Source organism: Eurosta solidaginis, chromosome 5 (assembly GCF_040869045.1).
Source record: "Eurosta solidaginis isolate ZX-2024a chromosome 5, ASM4086904v1, whole genome shotgun sequence".
Classification (NCBI taxonomy): domain Eukaryota; kingdom Metazoa; phylum Arthropoda; class Insecta; order Diptera; family Tephritidae; genus Eurosta; species Eurosta solidaginis.
The window spans coordinates 209,312,601-209,335,929 of NC_090323.1; the positions used below are offsets into that span (position 1 = coordinate 209,312,601).

At 38.7% G+C, this 23,329-nt stretch overlaps 2 protein-coding genes and 1 long non-coding RNA gene across 3 annotated transcripts; 1 reads left to right on the forward strand and 2 right to left on the reverse strand.

Moving 5' to 3' along the window:
* LOC137252347 (uncharacterized) lies at positions 1–3,636 on the reverse strand. Its single transcript, XR_010953538.1, has 2 exons — positions 2,939–3,636; positions 1–2,746 (listed from the first exon to the last, which is right to left on the reverse strand). It is a non-coding gene; the product is annotated as an uncharacterized lncRNA (long non-coding RNA).
* A 7,274-nt stretch (positions 3,637–10,910) lies between these two features.
* LOC137233518 (uncharacterized) lies at positions 10,911–12,737 on the reverse strand. Its single transcript, XM_067756591.1, has 2 exons — positions 12,344–12,737; positions 10,911–12,283 (listed from the first exon to the last, which is right to left on the reverse strand). Exons 1-2 carry the CDS (start codon positions 12,542–12,544, stop codon positions 11,030–11,032), a joined length of 1,455 nt encoding a protein of 484 aa, XP_067612692.1. The 5' UTR covers positions 12,545–12,737; the 3' UTR covers positions 10,911–11,029.
* A 1,745-nt stretch (positions 12,738–14,482) lies between these two features.
* LOC137233539 (uncharacterized) lies at positions 14,483–15,591 on the forward strand. Its single transcript, XM_067756629.1, has 2 exons — positions 14,483–14,799; positions 14,855–15,591. Exons 1-2 carry the CDS (start codon positions 14,611–14,613, stop codon positions 15,524–15,526), a joined length of 861 nt encoding a protein of 286 aa, XP_067612730.1. The 5' UTR covers positions 14,483–14,610; the 3' UTR covers positions 15,527–15,591.
* The last annotated feature ends 7,738 nt before the right edge of the window (positions 15,592–23,329 follow it).

Here is a 23,329-nt window from a genome sequence, read left to right on the forward strand (position 1 = left end):
TATATATGGGAATTGTTTCTGATTACATTGTTTATTAATACTAAGCTATGATAAAATTCATTAGGTGCGCTAACTCTATCCCGTACTACTGGTAATAGTTGTTACCAGACCTGTTAAATTTGAATTAGCATTAGTAATCAATTAATTAGATGCCTATTTTAATGGCCAATGATTATTTCAATTGTTTTCCGTAAAAAGCAATTACTAATTGATTACCATTAGAAAAAAATAAAAAAAATTATAATTTTTACCGATTATTGAAAAAAATCAAAAGTAATCAAAAACGCCTTTTGATTTTTTCGATAATTTTTGATTTTTTTTGATTATTTTTAATTATTTTTCTGTTTTGTTGAAAGAAAAATTCTCGTTTGTTGCATGCACGGAATAATTTATACATACAAGTACATTTTAGGATGCAATATTAAATCAACCGCTTATCGAGACAAATATATACATGTAACATATAGGGCGAATGGTATATGAGCGCTGATCTAAACATATTCTCCGGTAAGTATATACACGTGCATAATTTGCTACGCTCATTATATAAAATAATAACGATCCTCTATGGTTCATCCTTAAGTCAAGCCAATTTTGTTTTGTACACAAAATTAATATATCCACTATTTTGGATTACGTTATGGCCATGCACTGATTGTTTTGTACACACAAGTACATTGGAGGATGCACCGGTATATCGTGACCGCATATCTAGGCATATGGGTGCATATGTACATATGTACATACCCACCTACAAATTATCGTGTTTATAAGTGTTTCCGATGAATACCTGGGGAGTGCGTATTGTTTTATGACAAAACAATATGTATGAGTAAGAGCCGTAGGGAGATGCTTGGCGTTTTATTTATGGTAAAACTATTAAGGGGGATGATAAACAATCCATTTCTGCTTGGCGAGGTGATGTTTAATGTCCCTTTTAGGCCCTCTCGGTATTTCCAACCGCTATATTTAAAAACATGTAGATCGAATTTTCAAATGCATGAACCTCTTCGTTGTCTGTGTCAGGATTTCAATAATCACTGCAATAATATTGATACTTGCGACACACTTTACAGTATAAAAAAATATATACTCACTGCATTGAACTCATAACTGTTTCAAAATCACATGTTAAACTAAATATGTTACCTGCTCCAGTTATTTTGGGCGGGTGGCTTGGAATCACGTCCTTTCCAACCTCGCACACATCGCAGCTCTACTCATTGTGTGTTAAATATACATCAGCTGCTCGAAATCACGTCCATTCCGACAGCACTAATAATCAATAGCTACTTTGGGCGGGTGGCTTAGAATCACGTCCTTTCCAACCTCCCACACATCGCAGCTCTACTCATTGTGTGTTAAATATACATCAGCTGCTGGAAATCACGTCCATTCCGACAGCACTAATAATCAATAGTTACTTTGGGCGGGTGGCTTGGAATCACGTCCTTTCCAACCTCCCACATATCGCAGCCCTACTATTGTGTGTTAAATATACATCAGCTGCTCGAAATCACGTCCATTCCGACAGCACTGATAATCAATTCCGTTGCTCGGCATCACAGTCCATCCCGACAACTGTTTCAATAATATATGTATGTATATACATATTTTATAATATAATTTTGCTCACTATGTATGCTTGTTAATTTTACACTGTAATCCGCATTTATATTCATTCATTCATTCATATTTAGTCTGATTAATTGTAAAATTTTTAGACTAACAAATAAATAAATAAATAAATAAATAATACTACTTAGGTTGATGGTTGATAGCTTCACTTCCAACTGGAGCGGTCCTCTAAGTTGTCATTCATCATCATGATTAGTTGTCTAACAAAAGGTTATATCCCAGATAAATTTATTAACATATGTCCATGTACTTTAGATTGAAGCTTCTTTTTATTTCCTTATGATTACGTCTATGATATTTCCTATAAAATTTTAGGTTTAGCATAGTGAGCGATATTTTTATACTCAGCGTGCTTTGCACACAGAGTATATTAACTTTGATTGGATAACGGTTGGTTGTCTAGGATATTTTCTATAAAATCTTAAGTTTTGCATAGGGAGCCATATTTTTAGTATTAAAAACGGAAATTACAGAAAAGTGAGGTTTCGTCCCAAATTTAATTTACATGCTCAATGGTACAGTTAGAAAATGTAAATTTTAGTAATTTCATGTTATTTTTTATTAATTTTATATATATGCGTTTTTGTAAACGTAAAAATTGCACAATTTGATGTTTTAAACAGAAGTGGTGATGTTATGAAATGTGTACCTAATTAACAATTATTTGCATCAATTAAAAATTGTTTCATTAAATTAACATTGCCAAAAATAACGATATTTCGATGGAAATCAAAAATTAAATGAAAGTAATATAAGAGGTATTTATGTACATATATTCATTATCTAAAAGTTGTTTTAGTCATTATAACAAATTTGCATTTGCTTTCAATAAAGTTAAGGTTTCGAATGAAACGTCCGACAAAGACTGACGCCTTGGAGTATTTATAATTCCTGCAAAGGAAAATAGTCGCTCAACAGGAGCAGAAAAAGTTAAAGACGTGTCGAAGAGTTTTGCAGTTTCTTTCAACGCACTTCGTGTTTTCCAAATGCCCATGCTAGCACATGAATCACCCAGATAGCTATACAGCTCATTTTGTACCAAATTTTTAAGCCCACCTTTTGTTGGTGAACAATGCCCCACACTGGCGATGATATGAAACTAATATTACTAAAATAAAGCGAACAATATGATAAACTTTGATTACAAAACAATCAGTGCATAGCCATAACGTAATCTAAAATAGTGGATATATTAATTTTGTATACAAAACAAAATTGGCTTGACTTAAGGATGAACCATAGAGGATCGTTATTATTTTATATATTGAGTGTAGCAAATTATGCACGTGTATATACTTACCGGAGAATATGTTTAGATCAACGCTCATATACCATTGCTCTATATGTTGCATGTATATATTTGACTCGATAAGCGGTTACGATTTAATATTGCATCCTAAAATGTACTTGTATGTAGAAATTATTCCGTGCATGCAACGAGAATTTTTCTTTCAACAAAGCGAAAAAATAATCAGAAGTAATAAAAAAAAAAATAATAAAAATACAAAAAATAATCGAAAAAATTAAAAGTAATCAAAAAGGCCTTTTTTTGATTACTTTTGATTTTTTTTGATTTTTTTCAATAAACGTAAAAAATCATATTATTTTTATTTTTTTAATTAATTGAAAAGTAATCATTAAAAATTGAAAATGGCAAGTAATCATTAAATGACGTTTAAAGAAAATAATCAATGACGGCTAATCATTACCATTAGTTATCATTTTTTAACAGGTCTGGTTGTTACCATCCCATTGAAAAGCTCTTTGTCGCCCCCCTTCCAGTTATTTGTGCAGCAGTTTCAGGCGTCATACCGCATCTTATCATAAATTAAACTCTTTCATTTGCATTAATGTTATTGTAATTTTCGTTATGTTTGAGAATAAAAATGTTTAGGGTCTTGAGGTGAAGAGATATTTTGCCTGTTTCCAAATATTTGATACTGTTCAGAAGTGAAATTCCCACCACTTCCCGAAGGTCTGGGTAGGTTCTATTGAAATTAATTTTGATGTTGCTCTGATCTACAATCTAGCAGCTGATTTGTATTTCTTTTTTTAATTTCTATCTCAATTTCCTCGGGCCCATTATCGCCAAAAGAGTCGTCTGTCTCGTTCCCATCTTCAAACTCATCATAGTTGTCATACACGATGGCACTGGATGAGTTAGCACCAGATGGCATTGAATCTTGTTCTTTTAATGGAAAGCCATTTTTTGCTGCAGCTTCATCTTCTTCGCACCATATTCTCTCTTTTTCCCTTTGCTTAGCTTCGTCCAATGGAATGCCTTGAGCTACCATATTTCTTATGTTTTGCCTTTGTTCAGCGTTCCAATATACATAGCCTTTTTCTCTTGGTGTTTTCGTATTTTTTATATATTTTTCTTCTTCACTTTTAGGTACAAGAATAAAATCTTCTAAATAACTCGTACTTAAAATATTAACCGGGCGAGGTTGAATTACACCACGCCAAATTCTTTCCACCTTGACAGGTATCTTAACTCTACCAGTTCTCTTATGCATCTGTGGAGGCGAAATCAACTTGCTAGTACATCTTATACAAACATAAGTTTTGGCGATAAGGACTTACAGTTTTTTGATTTAAATCAACTTCCAGAACGCGCATATAACAAGGTTCCTCAACGGTCCATTTAAAAGAACCTCTAGTTACAAGCCGACCAACGCCATCATTTGGAAGATTAGACAATAGTTTCCAGAGGCATGTACCACGGTAACGAGGACGGTGCCCTGCTTTACGTTTTCTATTTCTTCCCATATCCACCGATGTTTTTTTTTCGCCTTGGAATTGCCTTCAAGATCAACACCAGTTTATTATTATCTAGTTTATTATTTGCTTATAAAAATGTATCTGCAAAAACTAAAGGGCTAATTAAACTTCCTTAAGGCCAATTAAGGATCGAATTAATGGTGACTTATAACCATAAAGCCATAACCAGATAAAACAGCTGATCGAGCCTACGTTATGGAAATCACTGTAATCGAGTTAGCGTTATGGTATGGCACCATTAATAGATTACATTGATTTCCATAAGGTAGGTTCGATCAGCTGTTTTATATGGTTATGGCTTTATGGTTATACATCACCATTAATTCGACCTTATGGTATGGTTATGGCGTTAGCGTTATGATATGGCACCATTAATCGATTACATTGATTTCCAGAAGGTTGGTTCGATCAGCTGTTTTATCTGGTTATGGCTTTATGGTTATAAGTCACCATTAAGCCATAACCAAATAAAACAGCTGATCGAACCTACCTTATGGAAATCAATGTAATTGATTAGTGGTGCCATACCATAACGCTAACGCCATACCCATACCATAAGGGCGAATTAATGGTGACATAACCATAAAGCCATAACCAGATAAAACAGCTGATCGAACTTACCTTATGGAAATCAATGCAATCGATTAATGGTGCCATACCATAACGCTAACGCCATAACCATACCATAGCCAACCAATTGATTTTTGGTTTCTCGCCATATCCATAAGCTAAAAATATTTGAGTTTGTGAATTTAATAACTTTTTGTATATTTTATTCGTTGTTTTGGATACGTTATGACTAAGAGAGTTATTTTTTGTGGAATATGTTTGTAATTTTTTGCGTTTTCTTTATTTTTATGAGATTTTTAGATTAAGGCATCAATTATCCAATGTCATCGATTAATGATGCCTTATCCTAAAAAAAAAAAAAAAATTTCATAAAAATGAAGAAAACGCAAAAAATTACGAACACATTCCATAAAAAATAAGTCTCTTAGTCATAACGTATACAAAACAACGAATAAAATATACAAAAAGTTATTAAATTCACAAACTCAAATATTTTTAGCTTATGGATATGGCGAGAAACCAAAAACCAACTGGTTGGCTATGGTATGGTTATGGCGTTAGCGTTATGGTGTGGCACCATTAATCGATTACATTGATTTCCATAAGGTAGGTTCGATCAGCTGTTTTATCTGGTTATGGCTTCATGGTTATAAGTCACCATTAATTCGCCCTTAAATTCGGTGTAATTAGAGCTGCAAAAATATTCGATGGCAATATCGAGAGTATCGATAACCATAGATGAATGGATTTGCAACTCTTTGTTTCGAGAAAGCGCTGTCATAATGCACATTTTTTATAACATTTATCAATGATGCCACTCCAAACAAAAATGAATAGATCTGAAAATGGGGATTTTTGACATAAATTTCGGCGATTATAGTTTCAATAATTTAATAAAATGATAGTCGTAAAATATTTATTTCCTTAAAGTTATTTTACAATAATACTAGTTAGAGTTAAATATAAACAAATCTAAGTAAAATTTACATTTCGATTAAATTAATTAGTCAAATATTGTAACGCATTTAACTCTCAGTGAAAACCATATATTCTTTTGAAATTTCAGTAAATCGGACCTATGATATAATGGTTAACATTGTTTGATGGATGGGGCTTACACTGCATGTCTGACGTTCCAGGTTCTGTGATCAAAATGGACTGGTTGCATCGGGAGTTCATATTTACAAAACCTATTTTTAGTGATAACTTTTGAATGGGAAATAATATTTACCCTCCGCTTCGAACTAATAATACTAAAACAAGTATTTTTATCCTTTTTCCCATAATTTTTGAACGCTATTCTACAGTTGTAGGTCAAACTAAAGTTTACCAAAATTTTTGGCACGTTTTTCGTTTTGGCTGGCACATTTTTTGTTCTGGCACCCGCTTCAGCTGGCGCGAGGGATTTATCTGTGATTGTTGCCAGCAACAACTAGAAGATAAATCCCTCGTGAGAGCGAAAATATGAGAGCGTAAGCAAAAGATTCGTATCAATCTAATCTATGTCGATAACAATAAATTTATTCTTGGAATGTGATGCTAATTTTCTTATCACATTAAAAAACTTGTTTATCTATCAATAATATTTTTTATTTTATTTAATGTACATTTTTATTCTTATTTTTTGACAAGGTCTTTCAATATGATGCATTCCCTGTTTTTTTTTTTATTGTCGACCTTTTTAACGTCCAGTTTGAGGATCCACAAGCGAAAATTGTATTCCGTCCGGAAGTCCCCTACTTGCAACTATCACATCAGTGTTTTTCATTATATTTTTAGAATCCTAGAGCGAAAATAAAATATTTTATTTCTGTCAAAAGATATAGGCCAAAAAGTGGTTCAAATCATGTGATTGCATTTTGCCAGACTTCTACACGCACACACACTAATGCAGAAAGGTTTTCTGCGCGGATATAATTATGATCCGCAAACCGGTGTTGGACCCACCCAGGGTTATTGTTATAAGCCGCAGCCAAAGCAGAGATGTGTTCTGTGCAAAACAAGGATCGCAAAGCGTCTTTTGATACAACCTTTGATAAATTTAGAATAAAAGAAACCGTCTTGTATAACATTACCAAAAGTGCAAATTGCTCCAATGGAATAATTTAAGTTTTGCCCCATTAATTGGATTTAATGAAGTGATAATTTGCTCCCATGGAGCAATGATCAGAAAGGATTCTCATCAAGATCTTTTCACTGGGTTTAAGTCTTGTTATAAGTGGATTTAGTTTTCCTGAATTATCGTGTCGCTTGCACATACTTGCAGTAGGGCTTTAGCCTGTATAAATTGAAGCTACCTCAGACCGCAGTTGCTCCGCTATGACACAAGTTTACGTCTAGAACCTATGTCTTTCTTATCTAGACCCCCAGTAGTAGTTTCTAACGCGGTGTTTTAAGAAGTTTCTTGATTCTTCAGTTTCATCCTTGTTTCTATTGAAAACGCCTTTACCCACGTATTGAATTGAGTTTTTTTTTTAGAAATTAGAAAAAATTTGTGGGACTTTAAGTCCCGTCCGAGCCAAATCATTGAACCTGAGAAACTATCCTTAAAGGTTTGGTCATTTTTTTACTCTGCTAGGCCCTTTCCTCTACACTTGGCTAATACGCCAATTACACGGCTCAAGTATCCCGGTGTGTGCACTGGTTGCGCTATTTGCGCAGAGAACTGCGGCTAACAGGCTGTCGCGATTATGATTTGAAGTCACGAAGAAATATGTGATTTTCTCCCACAGTAATGTACTACTATGGATTCGTTTATCGGACAGGAATTGGCAGGTAGTATACATAGATCTATGTACACGTCTTCGTTAAATTACTCTGTGCCATGAGATTTATATGCCAAGCTGCTACCAATACTTCTCTCACGTCTGACCTGTAGGCATTATATGCGGCCTGCGCTAGGTGATATTATCATGAATTCTTTTGGCAAGTTTATCTTTCCAGCTAGCCTGAATTATAGTGGGCACTATCCGAAGTTTCACTCTTCAAGGTAGATGTAGATAAGCTAGGAAATGATTGAGTTCTATCTAGGCTGTACACCATAAGATATTATGTGAGTGACGAATTCTGCACTTCAGAATTCTGCAGTTCAACTGTAATGGACTAACTGGGAACATTACGGAGATAGTCGATTTCATGAAGCGGCACAACATCCGCATTGCTGCGATTCAAGAGACTAAACTCACAGCAAGATCTGCATTGCAGACCTGCTCTGGTTATAATGTCCACAGGAAAGACCGCGAGAGCGGAAATGGAGGCGGCCTCGCGTTTATCATACACCACTCTGTGCAATATCATATATTTGATCCTGGCATCGACCGCAGTGACAATGTCTTAGAACGTCAAGGCCTATCTGTCCGGTCAGGCGATGCAAATCTAGAAATCATCAACATCTACATGCCTCCTGTCACCTGTTGCCCCAGTGGATACCGCCCTAATATCGAGGCCTTACTCACTGGCAACAATCGCAAGTGGGAAGAATATAAATCTGCAACAGACAGCAGCTTTGCTGCCCTCCCTATCCAGACTGATGCCCGCCAAGGGGAGCGTGCCTTCCGTAAGGTCATTGAATCCGCCTCGGCACATTTCATTCCCGCCGGGAGAATTCCCGAAATCCGGCCCCACTTCCCGGCGGAGGCCGCGAGCTTAGCGAGGGAACGCGACCTTATAAGACAGCTTGATCCAGGCGACCCCCAAATAAGGGATATAAACCAACGCATCAGATTGCTTGTGGACGAACACAAGCGGGCGAAATGGGAAGAGCACCTAAGAGGTTGTAACCTCTCTACCGGTGTAGGTAAACTTTGGTCCACCGTAAAGTCCCTATCGAATCCGACTAAGCACAAAGACAAAGTTTCCATCGCCTTTGGCGATAAGGTGCTGTCGGATGCGAAAAAATGCGCGAGCGCTTTCTGCCGACAATATATAATGCATCCTACGGTCGACAAAGATAGACGGAGAGCCAATAGACACGCACATAAACACAAACTCAGCGCGTCACCAATTACCATCACCGCTAGAGAGGTTGAGGACGCCATTGGTCGCGCTAAACCATCCAAAGCAGTGGGCCCAGACGGCATAGCCATGCCGATGCTTAAAAACCTAGGGAAAGAGGGTTTCAAATATTTAGCGCATGTCTTCAACCTGTCTCTTTCCACCTTTGTCATACCCGAGAAATGGAAAATGGCCAAGGTGGTCCCGCTACTAAAGCCTGGGAAACCAGCTAACGTAGGTGAGTCATATCGTCCGATATCTCTCCTATCGCCAGTGTCAAAGACGCTTGAAGCCATTTTGCTCCCTTATTTCCAAGCACATTTGCAGCTAGCCCCTCATCAGCATGGCTTGAGAAAACTCCATAGCACTACCTCCGCGCTAAATGTTATTAGCACCCAGATAAATTGCGGTTTGAATCAATATCCCCACCATAGAACATTACTCGTAGCGTTAGACCTATCAAAAGCTTTTGATACGGTCAACCATGGCTCGTTACTGCAAGACCTGGAAGGATCCACCCTTCCCCCATGTCTTAAAAGGTGGACCGCAAATTATCTGGGTGGTCGGCAGGCATCGGTGCAATTCAGAAACGAAACATCAAAACAAAGGAGAATTAAACAAGGGGTGCCACAGGGTGGTGTCCTATCCCCGCTTTTGTTTAATTTCTACATATCTAAGCTACCTTCACCACCGGAAGGAGTCACAATCGTTTCCTACGCCGATGACTGCACAATAATGGCAACAGGCCCAGGCCCAAAGATCGATGAGCTATGCAATAAAATTAACGGCTATCTCCCTGATCTCTCCAGTTTTTTCGCCTCGCGAAACCTGGCATTGTCACCGACTAAATCTTCCGCGACCTTGTTTACAACATGGACGCCCCAAATGTCGACCATATTGAACATCCACGTCGATGGCACTACGCTACCGACTGTCCTACACCCCAAAATCTTGGGTGTGACGTTTGATCAGGATCTACATTTTGGTGCGCACGCAACCGCAATTGTTCCAAGAATTCAGAGCCGTAATAAAATCCTCAAATCCCTTGCTGGCAGTACCTGGGGAAAAGATAAAGAAACGCTCTTGACCACATACAAAGCAATTAGCCAGCCGATTACGTGCTACGCGTCACCCATATGTTCGCCAAGCCTAAAAACCACCCACTGGAAGAAACTACAGGCCTGCCAAAATACTGCTCTCAGAATCGCCACGGGCTGTCTTCTTATGTCCCCAGAACACCATCTGCATAATGAGGCGAGAATATTCCCCATCAGGGAGAGAAATGAGATGCTGACCAAACAGTTTCTGTTGAATACCCAGAAACCTGGGCATCCCAACATACATCTGATTGACGAACCAGCACCGCCTTAGGGCCTAAGGAGTCATCTCCGTAAGCATTTTGAGGAAATACGGCACCTGAGAACCCAGCCGTATGAAGCGGAAAAACACAAGCAGGTCCTTGGTGAACTCCATAGACAGGCGTCGGACCTTTATGTCGGGAATTGCCCGGTGAATCCAGTACTCGAAGAAAAATATCCAGAACTCGCAGAAGAGGAACGCATACTCCCCAGGGAAACGCGTGTCACTCTTGCTCAACTTCGTTCTGGATACTGTAACAGGTTAAACTCTTACCTATCCAGAATCAACCCCGACATACAAAATGTATGCCCTGCTTGCAATGTGTCCCCACATGACACCAACCATCTCTTTAATTGTAATGTGGAACCAACGCCTCTAACACCCCTTTCCTTATGGTCCACCCCTGTTGAAACGGCAAGTTTCCTTGGACTCCCGTTAGAGGATATTGATGACAATTTGTGATCGGTCGCGGCTATTAGGTGGGGCGAGCATTGCTACAACAACAACAACATGTGAGTGACGAAACGGACGCTGTCCTTTAAATTATAGATTTTATCAATAAGGTAAAATTGTCTTTGAATCTAATTTATTCAAGTTAAATTTTAGATGGATCAACATTATTCTAAAAGAATAAATAATCATTAACCTGATTACATGCGCTCAGTCTATATAGTTCTGCTTGTATGCTCTAATTTTCACGTGCCCTGTGGAAAGCTATCAGTCTCTCCAATTCCATTTGTACAGCCGTTTCGGGCGGCATACCACGTCTTACCATGTTTTCAATTCTTTGTTGTTGTTTTGCAGTGATAGAATTTTGTCTGTTTCCATCTTTTTGATCGTAATTTAACTTATCTGTTTGATCATACAAATATTTAAGTTCCTGATATATAACGGCGCTTTGATTGTCTCCAATTCTTTGATATTGTTCCGCAGCAAAATTATCGTAATTGAAGTTATTCCTTTGACCGTCAAAAGATTTGGGTTTTTGATTTGTAACATCATTCTGCCCGTATCCAACTCTGTGGTAGTGTTCGGCGGAGAAATTATTATAATTTAAGTTGCTTCTTTGATCATCAAAAAATGGAGATTCCTGATGTCTAACGGCATTTTGATTATATCCAACTCTTTGATATTTTTCCTCATCAAAATTATCATAATTTAAGTTGTCTCTTTGACCATTAAAAGATGTAGGTTCTTGAATAGTATCGTCATTTTGCAAATATCCAACTTTTTGATATTGTTCCGCAGTAAAATTATCGTAATTTAAGTTATATTTTCGAGAGTGAAAGGAATAAGGTTCCTGATAGGTAACATCTTGCCTGTTTTCAACTATTTTATATTGTTGAGCCGTGAAATTATCAACACTTCTTGAAGGTCTGGGAGAGTTTTGCTGAAGTGAATATTCCTTGTCGGCCATGTATGCGATTGTAGAATTTTGTTGTTGTCTCTCTAATCTAGAGTCTGGCTCATTTACTGACTTTGGATGTGTTATTTCTATCGAATATTTCTTAGGCTCATTGTTATCAAAAGAGTCATCTGTCCCATTCTCATCTTCACAATCATCATAGTTGTCATAGACGATGTCAACTGATGAGTTAGGGCAAGAGGACATTGCTTGTTGTTGGGACCTTGTAGTACCTGCAGCTTCATCTTCTTCACGCCAAATTCTTTCCTTTTCCTTTTGTTTAGCTTCTGCCAATGGTATGCCTTGAGCTACCATATTTCTTATGTTCTGTCTTTGCTGAGCGTTCCAATAGACATAACCTTTTTCCCTGGGTGTTTTTGTATGTTTCATATATTTTTCCTCTTCATTTTTAGGTACGAGTATAAAATCATCTAAATAGCTGACACTTTGAATATTAACGGGACGAGGTTGTAATACTCCGCGCCAAATTTTTTCCACCTTGACTGGTATCTTAAATTTTCCAGTTTTCCTATGTGCCTGTATAGAGAACAAAAAATCTTTTAGTAGTAACTATTTGTATAAGCTTTGACGACTTACAATTTTTTTATCCAAATTAACTTCTAGAACACGCATATAGCAAGGTTCCTCCTGTGTCCATCTAAAAGAGCCTCGAATAATAAGTCGCCCAACACCATTATTTGGCAAATTGGACAGCAATTTCCAAAGTTGCGTACCACGATATGCCAAACGGCGCTTTTCTCTACGTCTTCCTTTTTTTCTTCCACGTTTTCTTCCCATATTAAGTTAGGAAATTATCAATATTTCTTAGCTGACAATGTGAAAAAAATGATAAACAAGGATGACGTTGAAGATCATAAATAAAAAACAATGGGCGCTTTCAGCAAACACAACACTTGATCCAAAGAGGATAAATAAATAAGACCCACTAGTCTGCTACGAGTGGCGAGTAACTCGCTGGAAATCAAAAAAATTGATGTCTAAAATGTCAAAGACGCGAATCCATACCAGGTGGTGGCAAAGCAAGGCGAATTCATTACAGGTGGTGTTATCTCATCAGCTGATTGCTTCTTCTTGATAATTTTGCATACAGCGCCTTGTACTACAACATAGCAATTAATCGAAATCAATGAAAATTTTCTTTTGATTTACATTGTTCCACACGGCGAATTGGTTGAATTCGCTTTGCCACCACCTGGTATAGATTCGCCTTGGATTAACTGACATCAAAGCGAATCCATACCAGGTGGTGGCAAAGCGAATTCAACCAATTCGCCGTGCAGAAGGATGTCAAGTGAAAAGAAAATTTTTATTGATTTCGATTAACTGAAATTGTTGTACAAGGCTTTGTATGAAAAATAATCAAGAAGAAGAAGCAATCAGCTGTTGGGATAACACCACCTCTACTGAATTCGCCTTGACTGACATGTTGTACCACAAATCACACATAGAAAATTGCGCATTCACGAGTTGAAAATTGCTTCGTCCTGCGCAACTACGTCACACATGACTGGTTGAGCGAACGAAAGAAAAAGAGAAAAAAGTAAGAGCTAAAGGAAAATGACGTAAAAATTGCCCATAAAAAAAAACTGATCTTTTGTTTACATGCGCAATGCGCAATCTTGTGTGTGTGATTTGTGATGTTGTAGTTCAAGGCGTCGTCAAGGTGAATCCATAACAGGTGGTGGCAAAGCCAATTCAACCAATTCGCCGTGCAGAAGAATGTCAAGTCAAAAGAAAATTTTGATAGATTTCGATTAACTGACATTTTGTTGTACAAGGCTTTGTATGGAAAATTATCAAGAAGAAGCAATCAGCTGATGGGTGTTGTATGCAAAATTATCAAGAAGAAGCAATCAGCTGATGGGATAACAAGCGTTGGAACTGAATTCACCTTGCCGAAGATACAAGCATGGCGGAACCATAGAAGGTTACAGCATGGTGACATACCCACAAACATAAATAAAAGCTACATGTACTTTGTTTTTGAAAATCGATGGACTAACTACATGCGAAATCTTGTGTGTGTGATTTGTGATGTTGTAGTTCAAGGCGTTGTCAAGGTGAATCCATACCAGGTGGTGGCAAAGCCAATTCAACCAATTCGCCGTGCAGAAGAATGTCAAGTCAAAAGAAAATTTTGATAGATTTCGATTAACTGACATTTTGTTGTACAAGGCTTCGTATGGAAAATTATCAAGAAGAAGCAATCAGCTGATGGTATAAAACCACCTGTAATGAATTCGCCTTGGTGTTGTATGCAAAATTATCAAGAAGAAGCAATCAGCTGATGGGATAACAAGCGTTGGAACTGAATTCGCCTTGCCGAAGATACAAGCATGGCGGAACCATAGAAGGTTACAGCATGGTGACATACCCACAAACATAAATAAAAGCTGCATGTAGTTTGTTTTTGAAAATCGATGGACTAATGTCAAACTCCTACTGCTCCAGAAGTTGATATAATTGTGAATGATGACTAAGTGTGATATCTTATCTGTCAACTGCCTGACAGGGTGTTCAATATGGCGGCGCCTATCTTCAGCGGGTGATAGAAAGAGATAAAGAATGAGACAGCGATAGGCAATTACAAATCAGGTGATCCAATCACTTTGGAATTTTGACGTCTATTCAGAAGATATCACACTTAGTTATCATTCACAATGGTTGATGTATTAAACCAAATTAAAAAAGTACAAATTAGCTGTCACCGTGCTGCCACCTTGTATAGTTCCTCCATGGATACAAGACTTGGTTGTCAAATTTGCATTGATTAAAAAATTTTCACTAAAACATTTAAAAATTGGAGAACTTCTATTACAAACACCAAAATAAAGAATTGGCTAATGGGAGGGCGAAGAATGAAACGAGGACCTCTCAGGCATCCGCAACTGCGTTATAATGGTAAACCTCTTTGGAAGCTTCTGGCCGATTTGCCGAATCATGGTGTTGGTCGTCTCATAATTCGAGGGTCTTTTTCACAGAACGAGGAGGAACCTAGCTATATGCGTATACGTGAGGTAGACTATACGCAGGTAAGTAAGGCTAAGTTAAACGAAATATATCTACTATCTAGTTATTGTTCAACAGGCTGCACAGGAAGGTCATAAATCGACAAAAATGAGAATACCAGTTATAGTAGATAGAATTTGGCGTGGTGTTCTTTATCCTCGCACGGTTAATATTACCAGTACTAGTCATTTACATGACTTTATACTCGTACCTGAAAACGAAGAGGAAAAGTACATTAAAAATACAAAAACAGCAAGAGAAAAAGGATATGTCTATTGGAACGCTCAACAAAAAGAGAACATAAGAAATTTGATAGCTCAAGGCATGTCAGTACAAGAAGCTAAACAAATGGAGAAAGAAAGAATTTGGCGTGAAGAAGATGAAGCCGCAGCGAGAAATGATGTAACACCATACCAACAACAGTCAACGTCAACCGGTCCTAGCACAGCCGGTGACATTTATAACAACTTTGATGAGGAGAACAACTATGGTAGACGCAACGGTGATGATGATGGAAATGGCCATGGTCAGGATTATGGAGATAACGATTCAGATGAATCATATGACCCTGATTATGTGCCTGAAGAGAAGGGGACTAAAAAAAAGAAGAAAAAGAAATCGGCTGGAATAAATAAAAGAAATGGAAAAAAACGCAAAGGAAATCGTAACCAACCAGATTTGAACTATCAAGAAACGTTGCATCAACTGGTCAATCTGATAAAAAGTCGTGCTGGGCATCAATCATATTGAACTCCTATATTCTAATCCTTCATATTGAAGTCATTTAGAAATTATAATGTCGTTTTAGAAAAATACTTTTTCAAACTTGTATTATTTACATTGGTCCAAATGCGCACTTCCAAACATGGTGAAATTATCGGGTGAAGTAAATAGAAAAAGACAGCAGATGTTGGCTATATGAAAAGGTACGTGTGTATTTTCAACTGTCCGAAGATAGTAACATTTTTACATGCTTTCATAAAGTAAGCTGGAGTCATTGGTGCCGTATGTCGTATCGCTGTATCCGTATCCCTAACGTAATCAGCTGTTTATCGTTACGACAGTAAACCAAAACCCAATTGGTTGGCTACGATACGGTTACGACTTTAGCAGCACCAATAATCGATTGCATTGATTCTGATAAGATTGGTCGAATCAGCTGTTATAAGGTTACCGATACGGTTACCGATAAAGCACCAATGTCTCCAGCTGTAGGAGTTGAAATATAAATAGCTTTCTAAGTAAGGCATTGGTGGAACTGTTTTCTGCATAGCGCCAATGCAAAGTGGGTACGGTGCAAGTTTACATTTCTTTAATTAAGGCCGGGGTTTTCAGTGCGACTTTAAACTCCGGTTAAAGTTGACTAGAGTTTAACGTTGGCCCTTGGTTCGATAACATAAAATTTTTCTGCTCATCGCAGCTTAAGCGGCCGAAGTGTCACGGTTAACTGCAGTTTAAACTCGCACTGAAAAGCGTGACCTAAGCATTGAATAAAAAAACGAGTTTGCTCGCAAAGTTATTATTCGCCAAAATATGTGGGGTTGGGGGGGGGGGGGGGGGGGGGGGGCTTAAGGGGTCAGAATATACCCGCAGTAGGTATGCCTGTCGTACGAGGCGACTAAAATACCAGGTTCAAGGGGCTGTGTAGCGCAACCCTTCAGGTTGCCAGCGCAACATATGGCTTCTCCAAACCCAATTGTCAACCTCACCTATACGGGGCGAATCCCGTTTCACTAACAGAGCGACCCCAAGCTCCTCATGGGGGATTCAAGGGGTTGTGTAGCGCAATATATAGCTTCTCCAACCCAATTGTCAACCTCACCTTCGAGCGGCAAATCCCGTTTCACTAACAGACGAGGCTCTGGCGACCCCAAGCTCCTCATGGAACTTGGGGGTGGGGAGGGAGGGATGGCCTGAAGGTTTAATGTGGCCATATAAATCGTTCCCGAGATGGTCGGGCCAGCACCTTAATGGTGCTGTGTTACCGGAGCGTATCGGATCTGTATCCGACAAAGGACCATCACATCGATAACACTCCTCAAAGCCTTCGGGGAGTAACCTAATCGCTACAACAACAACAAAAACAACAAGCTCCTCATGGAACTTGGGGGTGGCCAGGGAGGAATATCCTGAAGGTTTTATGTGTCCATATAAATCGTTCCCGAGATGGTCGGGCCAGCACCTTAATGGTGCTGTGTTACTGGAGCGTCCCGGATCTGTATCCGGCAAAGGACCATCACATCCATAACACTCCCCAAAGCCTTCGGGGAGCAACCTTATCGCCACAACAACAACAACAGCAACAACAGGGGATATACGGGCTCTATGGCAGTAGGTGTGGTACCAACAGATGCTGATTCGAAGCGAGCAGGATTCATATAACGCTACCCAGGGGAAAATCCTTGTTTGTTTTAACAAAGACATGTTTTAGTTTGGTTTTTGGAACAAATTTAACTTATATATAATGAAATTATAAGCAATATGAACAACCTAGCTTATGGCAGCCAACACCGAAGACACTCAAATGATTAACCTGTTAAACAATTCGGTCGATGGGCCCACATTCATCTAATAATTAGATAGCCGAATGACGGCTTATTTCAGCTGGTTATTTCACCATGCTTCCAAATGAGTTACTTTGAAAGCGTTTACATTGACCTCATTCGAATCCCTGTTACTCTTGTCCAGCCCTTTTGAAACTGCAAGTTTCCTTGGAGTCCCGATAGAGGACATTGATGACAATTTGGGATCGTTTGCGCTTATTGAATGGGCGAAGCACTGCTACACCAACAACCTCATTTGAATTTCGCACATATCAATAAAACAAAGCAGTTTTTGGTAGAATTTTTAGTTTGACTTTAAAAAACAAGTCGATCTGCTATTTATAACTCTGGTATAGCACTAAGAGTATGACACGTGGTATTAGTCATTGTGTTCTTGCCAAGCGTGTGTGGATCGGATGTGTGGATTGCATTTGCAGATCGAATGGGATTGAAATGCGATCAAATGAGTCATTACGGAAATGGATTTGTATGAGGAAATGCCTCGCATTTGGAATTTTTCACCCAAAATGACGCATTTAGTACAGTGTAAATGTGGTATTAGCAACGACGTAGTTTTTTCGCAGTTTAAACTAGCTTCACCCAATGACTTTGGACGTATGTATATAATGTTACCGGTAAATTTGCTACAGGAGTATTATGTAACCAAAAGTCGTTACCAGTTCATGTAACCGCGATTCTGGCATACACGGCTATACTGTTAATAACAAACAAATTGCGCATCTGAGAATAAAATGAAAATGTGAACTAAATTTTGTGTTTAATTAATTTAAATTAACTTTGCTACTTTTTGTACACTAATATGGAAATAATTTCTTTTTGAGTTTTTTTTTTGGTTAATCAAATAACAAGAAGCTTACACCTATTTTACTGGTAAAGCTATTATCATTGGGGTACGTTTTTAGCGTTTAGAGATCAAGTCAAGTATTTGGGAGTCATTCTGGATAGGAAGCTATAATGGAGTTACTATATAATGGAGCGATCCAAGAAGGCAGCAGTAGCGCTGTTCACCTGCCAGCAAGAGGGCAATTGGCACCTCCTGGGGGCTCTCCCCTAAGGTGGCCTACTGGATTTACACAGCCATTGTGCGCCCGATTCTTCTGTATGGTGCCTTGGTCTGGTGGCCTGCACTAGCTAAAAGTACCTATCATAAAATGCTTCAAAACCGCGATTCAAAAGGCGCAACGGAGTTCGGAGCTCTGCATTACCGGGGCTCTCGCCTCCACTCCGTCTGAAGCACTCAACACAATGCTATACCTTCCACCTCTTGACCTGGTGGCGAAGGAAATAGCGGTCATCGCCGCTTTACGTATAAGGGAAACAGGTCTCTGGTCAAAGGGATCTAGTGGAAACACAACAATCCTGAGCACGAACGCCCCAGTCCCAAACCGGTACGCACTGACTACTGCACGCCAAAGAATGTTTTCGTTAAAAACTATAGTATATATATACCAAAGACTAGAATACCAGACAACATACGGTACCGGGTGCCATCAACATATTCACGGATGGTTCCAAGCTTGACGGGAAGGTCGGAGCAGGCCTCTTTTCATCGGATCTGAGGCTAGAGGTCTCGGTAGTGTTTACCAAGCGGAAATGCTGGCAATACAGAGGGCTGTGAATCATCTCGTGTCTATGCCTAAGGATGGTAAACGGGTGTTTATTTTCTCAGACAGCCAGGTCGCTTTAAAGGCCCTGGCCTCATTCGTCGACAACGCAAAGTCGGTCACTGCCGCAGATCATTTAACGAGATGGCTCAGCACTTCAGTATCAGCCTTATATGGGTACCTGGGCACAGGGATATTGAAGGCAACTGCAAAGCAGACGAGTTGGCCAGAAGAGGCACCACAGACCATATCCTTCCGGGAAATGATTCGGTAGGTATACCCTAGGCCACTTTCAGGCTTCGTGTGAACACAAGCACTATAAGAAATGCAAATGGACGATGGTCAGCCATATCATCGTGTGAGACATCCAGGCTAACCTGCCCCTCATATAACAAGGGGCGCACAAGAGTGCTTCTGATTTTAAGCAAATCAGTTCTATCGTCCCTGATAAGGGTTCTAACAGGGCATTGTTTAATAGGCACGCATGGTGCTAGAACGGGGGTAATGACATTCGACTATTGTCGCAGCTGCATATGTTCAGAATAGGAGGAGAGTGTCCAGCACCTTCTCTGTCCGTGTCCAGCGCCTAGTACGCGTAGGTTGGCCATCCTTAGTGAACCTTTTCTACATTACCTTGCCGAGGCCCCTAGTTATGAAGTCAAGGCTCTAGAAAAATATATAAATTCCACGAAGTGGTTCGACCCGCTTTAGGCAGGGTAGGGGTCCTCTTTGAGACCGTATAGGGTATTACAATGGGCCCATTGGCGGCCTAAGTAGTGAGCTGTTACCATAGTGTTTCAGTTCAGCAACTTAACCTTACCTATTATCAGCACCAGAATACAATAAACTGTTTGTCATTTTCATAGCCGGTTAGTAGAATGTTGGTACAAGACTAGAATAAAGGCATTAGTAGCATTCATTAGCCATCATCCAGTGAGTTTTCTAACCCCGTATCACGCTCAATTCTCACGGGAATGCTCTGGATCATTGGGAGACTTGAGAAGCAGAGGTCGTGATTCTTTTATACTTGACAAGCGGCGATATATTTTTTTTGCAAAAATAAGGTTTATTAAAGCCAGCGCTGCCAAACTAAAGACCAGAAAGTAAAACACATTAAACCACACTTCTATCTTGATTTATCTGGCTCAAATCGTTGTTGTTGCATTTAAATGCAAAGTTATTTATCTGGCTTAGGATATTTCCGACGGCATGACCGCAAATTATCTGGGTGCTCGGCAGGCATCGGTGCAATTTAGAAACGAAACATCAAAACCAAGAAGAATTAAACAAGGGGTGTCACAGGGTGGTGATTTATCTGGCTCTAATCGTTTTTGCTGCATTTAAATGCAAAGTTATTTATCTGGCTTATGATATTTCCGACGGCATGACCGCAAATTATCTGGGTGCTCGGCAGGCATCGGTGCAATTTAGAAGCGAAACATCAAAACCAAGAACAATTAAACAAGGGGTGTCACAGGGTGGTATCCTATCCCCACTTTTGTTTAATTTCTACATATCTAAGCTACCTTCGCCACCAGAAGGAGTTATATCGTTTCCTACGCCGATGACTGCACAGTAATGGCCACAGGCCCAGGCCCACAGATCGATGAGCTTTGCTACAGAATAAACGGCTACCTCCCTGATCTCTCCAGTTTTTTCCCCCCGCGAAACCTGGCATTATCACCGACTAAGTCCTCCGCGACCTTATTTACAACATGGACGTCCCAGATGTCGACCATTTTGAACATCCACGTCGAAGGCACTTTGGTAATAAACCAAATATTTATTTTATTTTAAAAATTTATTTTTATTTATTTTTGAGTTTAAATATTTTAATACTTGTTAGAATTTTCATTTTTGAAGGTATTCAAAAATTTAATTTTCAAAGTACAACTAAATTAAAAATTATTTAAAAATCAAAATATTACGTCCAAATATAATATTTTTGTTATAATAGTTAACACTATCAGACCAATTCTAAATATTCTCGCGGAATTTTGTTCTCGTGGATTTTTTTATTCCCGCGGAAAAATTCCTCCAATTCTGTTCTCCTAGGGAGAACAATAATTGGGGAACAGGAATTTCGAATTTTCGAAGTCAGCTGTTTTGTCAATTGAAATTTCGTTGCACATTTCTTATTTTGTTTAAAAGATTGAAAAGTTTAATTATTGTTGCAAATTTGTTTGAAATTAAGAAATAAAATATAAACAATGCACAGTATTAATTGCATTTCATGTGATATTCACTGAAATTAGTAATGAATTGGTGCCACAGCAACATCAACAGCGGAACATAAGAAGAAGACGGCCGCATAACACAAATCTGCCGGAGTTGCCTGCTTTCGTTCAGCAAAGCAATTTTCTGGCGGCCAAGTTGAGTTGAATTCCTACTTCTTCATATGCCAAAATCTATTTAAGCCTTATTAAAAAATCCTTGCACAATTTCTGGATGGCTGCATCAAATATGTATACCAAGAGCTCTACCGTTGCTTATGATATACTTTTCGACTTAAAATAAATATTGTGGTTGTTGTTGTATTAACATTGAGAATATTGGGGTAGAATGTAAATACATATTTTAGCACAAGTTTGTACAAATAAGTGTTCTTTCTTAAAAGAACCAATTTCCTTTAACTATTTTGATGCATTCCCTTTAATTTAACAAGTGAAAAAACTCCTATGAAATGGTAGAGAAATCTCCCTCTCCCTCACATTCATAATACCTACTTTTCTCCCATAACCGGTTTCCGCCTTTTCGAACATTGTTCAGAATAGGAGGAAAGGGAGAAGTGAAAAAACTCACAAGGAATTTTTATTTAGAATACGAGGAATGGGAGAAGGGAAAAAACTCGCACGGAATTTTCGTTTAGAATTGGGCTGATTTTGATATTAATTGCTTTTATGTATTTGTAGATTTTATTGATGTTTTCCATTGATGGGTTTTGCAATAATATCATAGGGTTTGTAGTGTGCTTGTTGATTGAGGGAAGCTATTCGTGAGTGATCGGTCTTTATCTGGTGGAGAATGTAACGCTGTAAATCAATTTTCTCAGTTAAAGAATTAAGTATTGTTGGTGAGATGCAAGCCAGCTTTGCTGCTTTGTCAGCACATTCGTTTCCTGTTATGCCAACATGTCCTGGGCACCATATAAGTACTATATTTTTGTTTTTGTATATGTGGTCACGAATTGTGTTTACTAATCCCCAATCCGAATTGAACTGGTTTTGTATAGCTTTTAGTACTGCTAGGCTGTCGGTGCATATAACAAGTTTTTTCTGCTTTTCTTTGCTTTGACGTATAGCCTCGAGTATAGCAGCTGCTTCTGCGGAGAATATTAAAGTTATATCGTTGGAGATGTTGTTCTTGAGTGTTCGTCCTTGGGAATCGACTACAGCATAGGCCGAGTTGTGTACGTTTTTTGATGCATTCGTGTACAGTATTTGATATTTTTGGTGTCGATATGTGGATATTAACTCGTTGAATGCTTGGCGGTAGGCTTCGGCGGATGTGCTGTATTTCGGGAGTTTGGCGAGGTCCATTAAACATGATTTTGGGCTGAAGAGCTACGGAGGTGTTTTTGCGGATGGTTAAGTTGTGACCTGTCCAAGAGGTCTCGCGCCGGATTGCTAATAATGCGATGAATGGCAGAAGGGAGCCTGGGATGCCTTGATGCCTTTTATTGGCCATTGCTTTGGTGACATCAGCGTCAATGATTGAGTTTTGTTTGTACATTGTTTTTGGCAAAAGTCTGTAAATTGATGAATTATACCGTTCTTCGAGACCCGGTAGTCCTGATTCTGTTAGAAGGTTAGCGATGGGTGTAGTGGGAAATGCGTATAGGCTTCTCCTAATCCCTTGGTGGTATACAGGTTTTAATATTGGAACGAATTTTCTGCAAATCCTCTTATTTGCCCTTTTGCTAGGTTCGTATAGCTAAACTGTTGAATAAATAACTCCAATATTGAATAATGGAAAAATGGCCTTTATTAAAATACTTCACAATAACACTCAAACTGTGCAACGAATAGCTTAATAACCAAACTGACTTTCAAAATAATACTGCTATTGCTCGCTAGATATCGTCTTAGTCGTAACTGCTTGACAGCTCAAATCAAACTGAATTACAGCGCCTCTACATCTGTCGCCTTTTATACTCTTTGGTTTACTCGTTCGCATCTTCTAGACGCTTCCAGAATCTACTAGTCCAGTAGCTCTCAAACTTCTCAGCTGTAACTACAATTGCACAATTTTATAGTTTTTCTCATTGCATACTTATAGGAGTATCTCAGATATATGCATGTATTTGTGCATTGACTCTCTGCTGTTCGTACTCGTACATGGTACATATATGTAGACGCAGTTATTGTTTCGTTTATGTAGATACA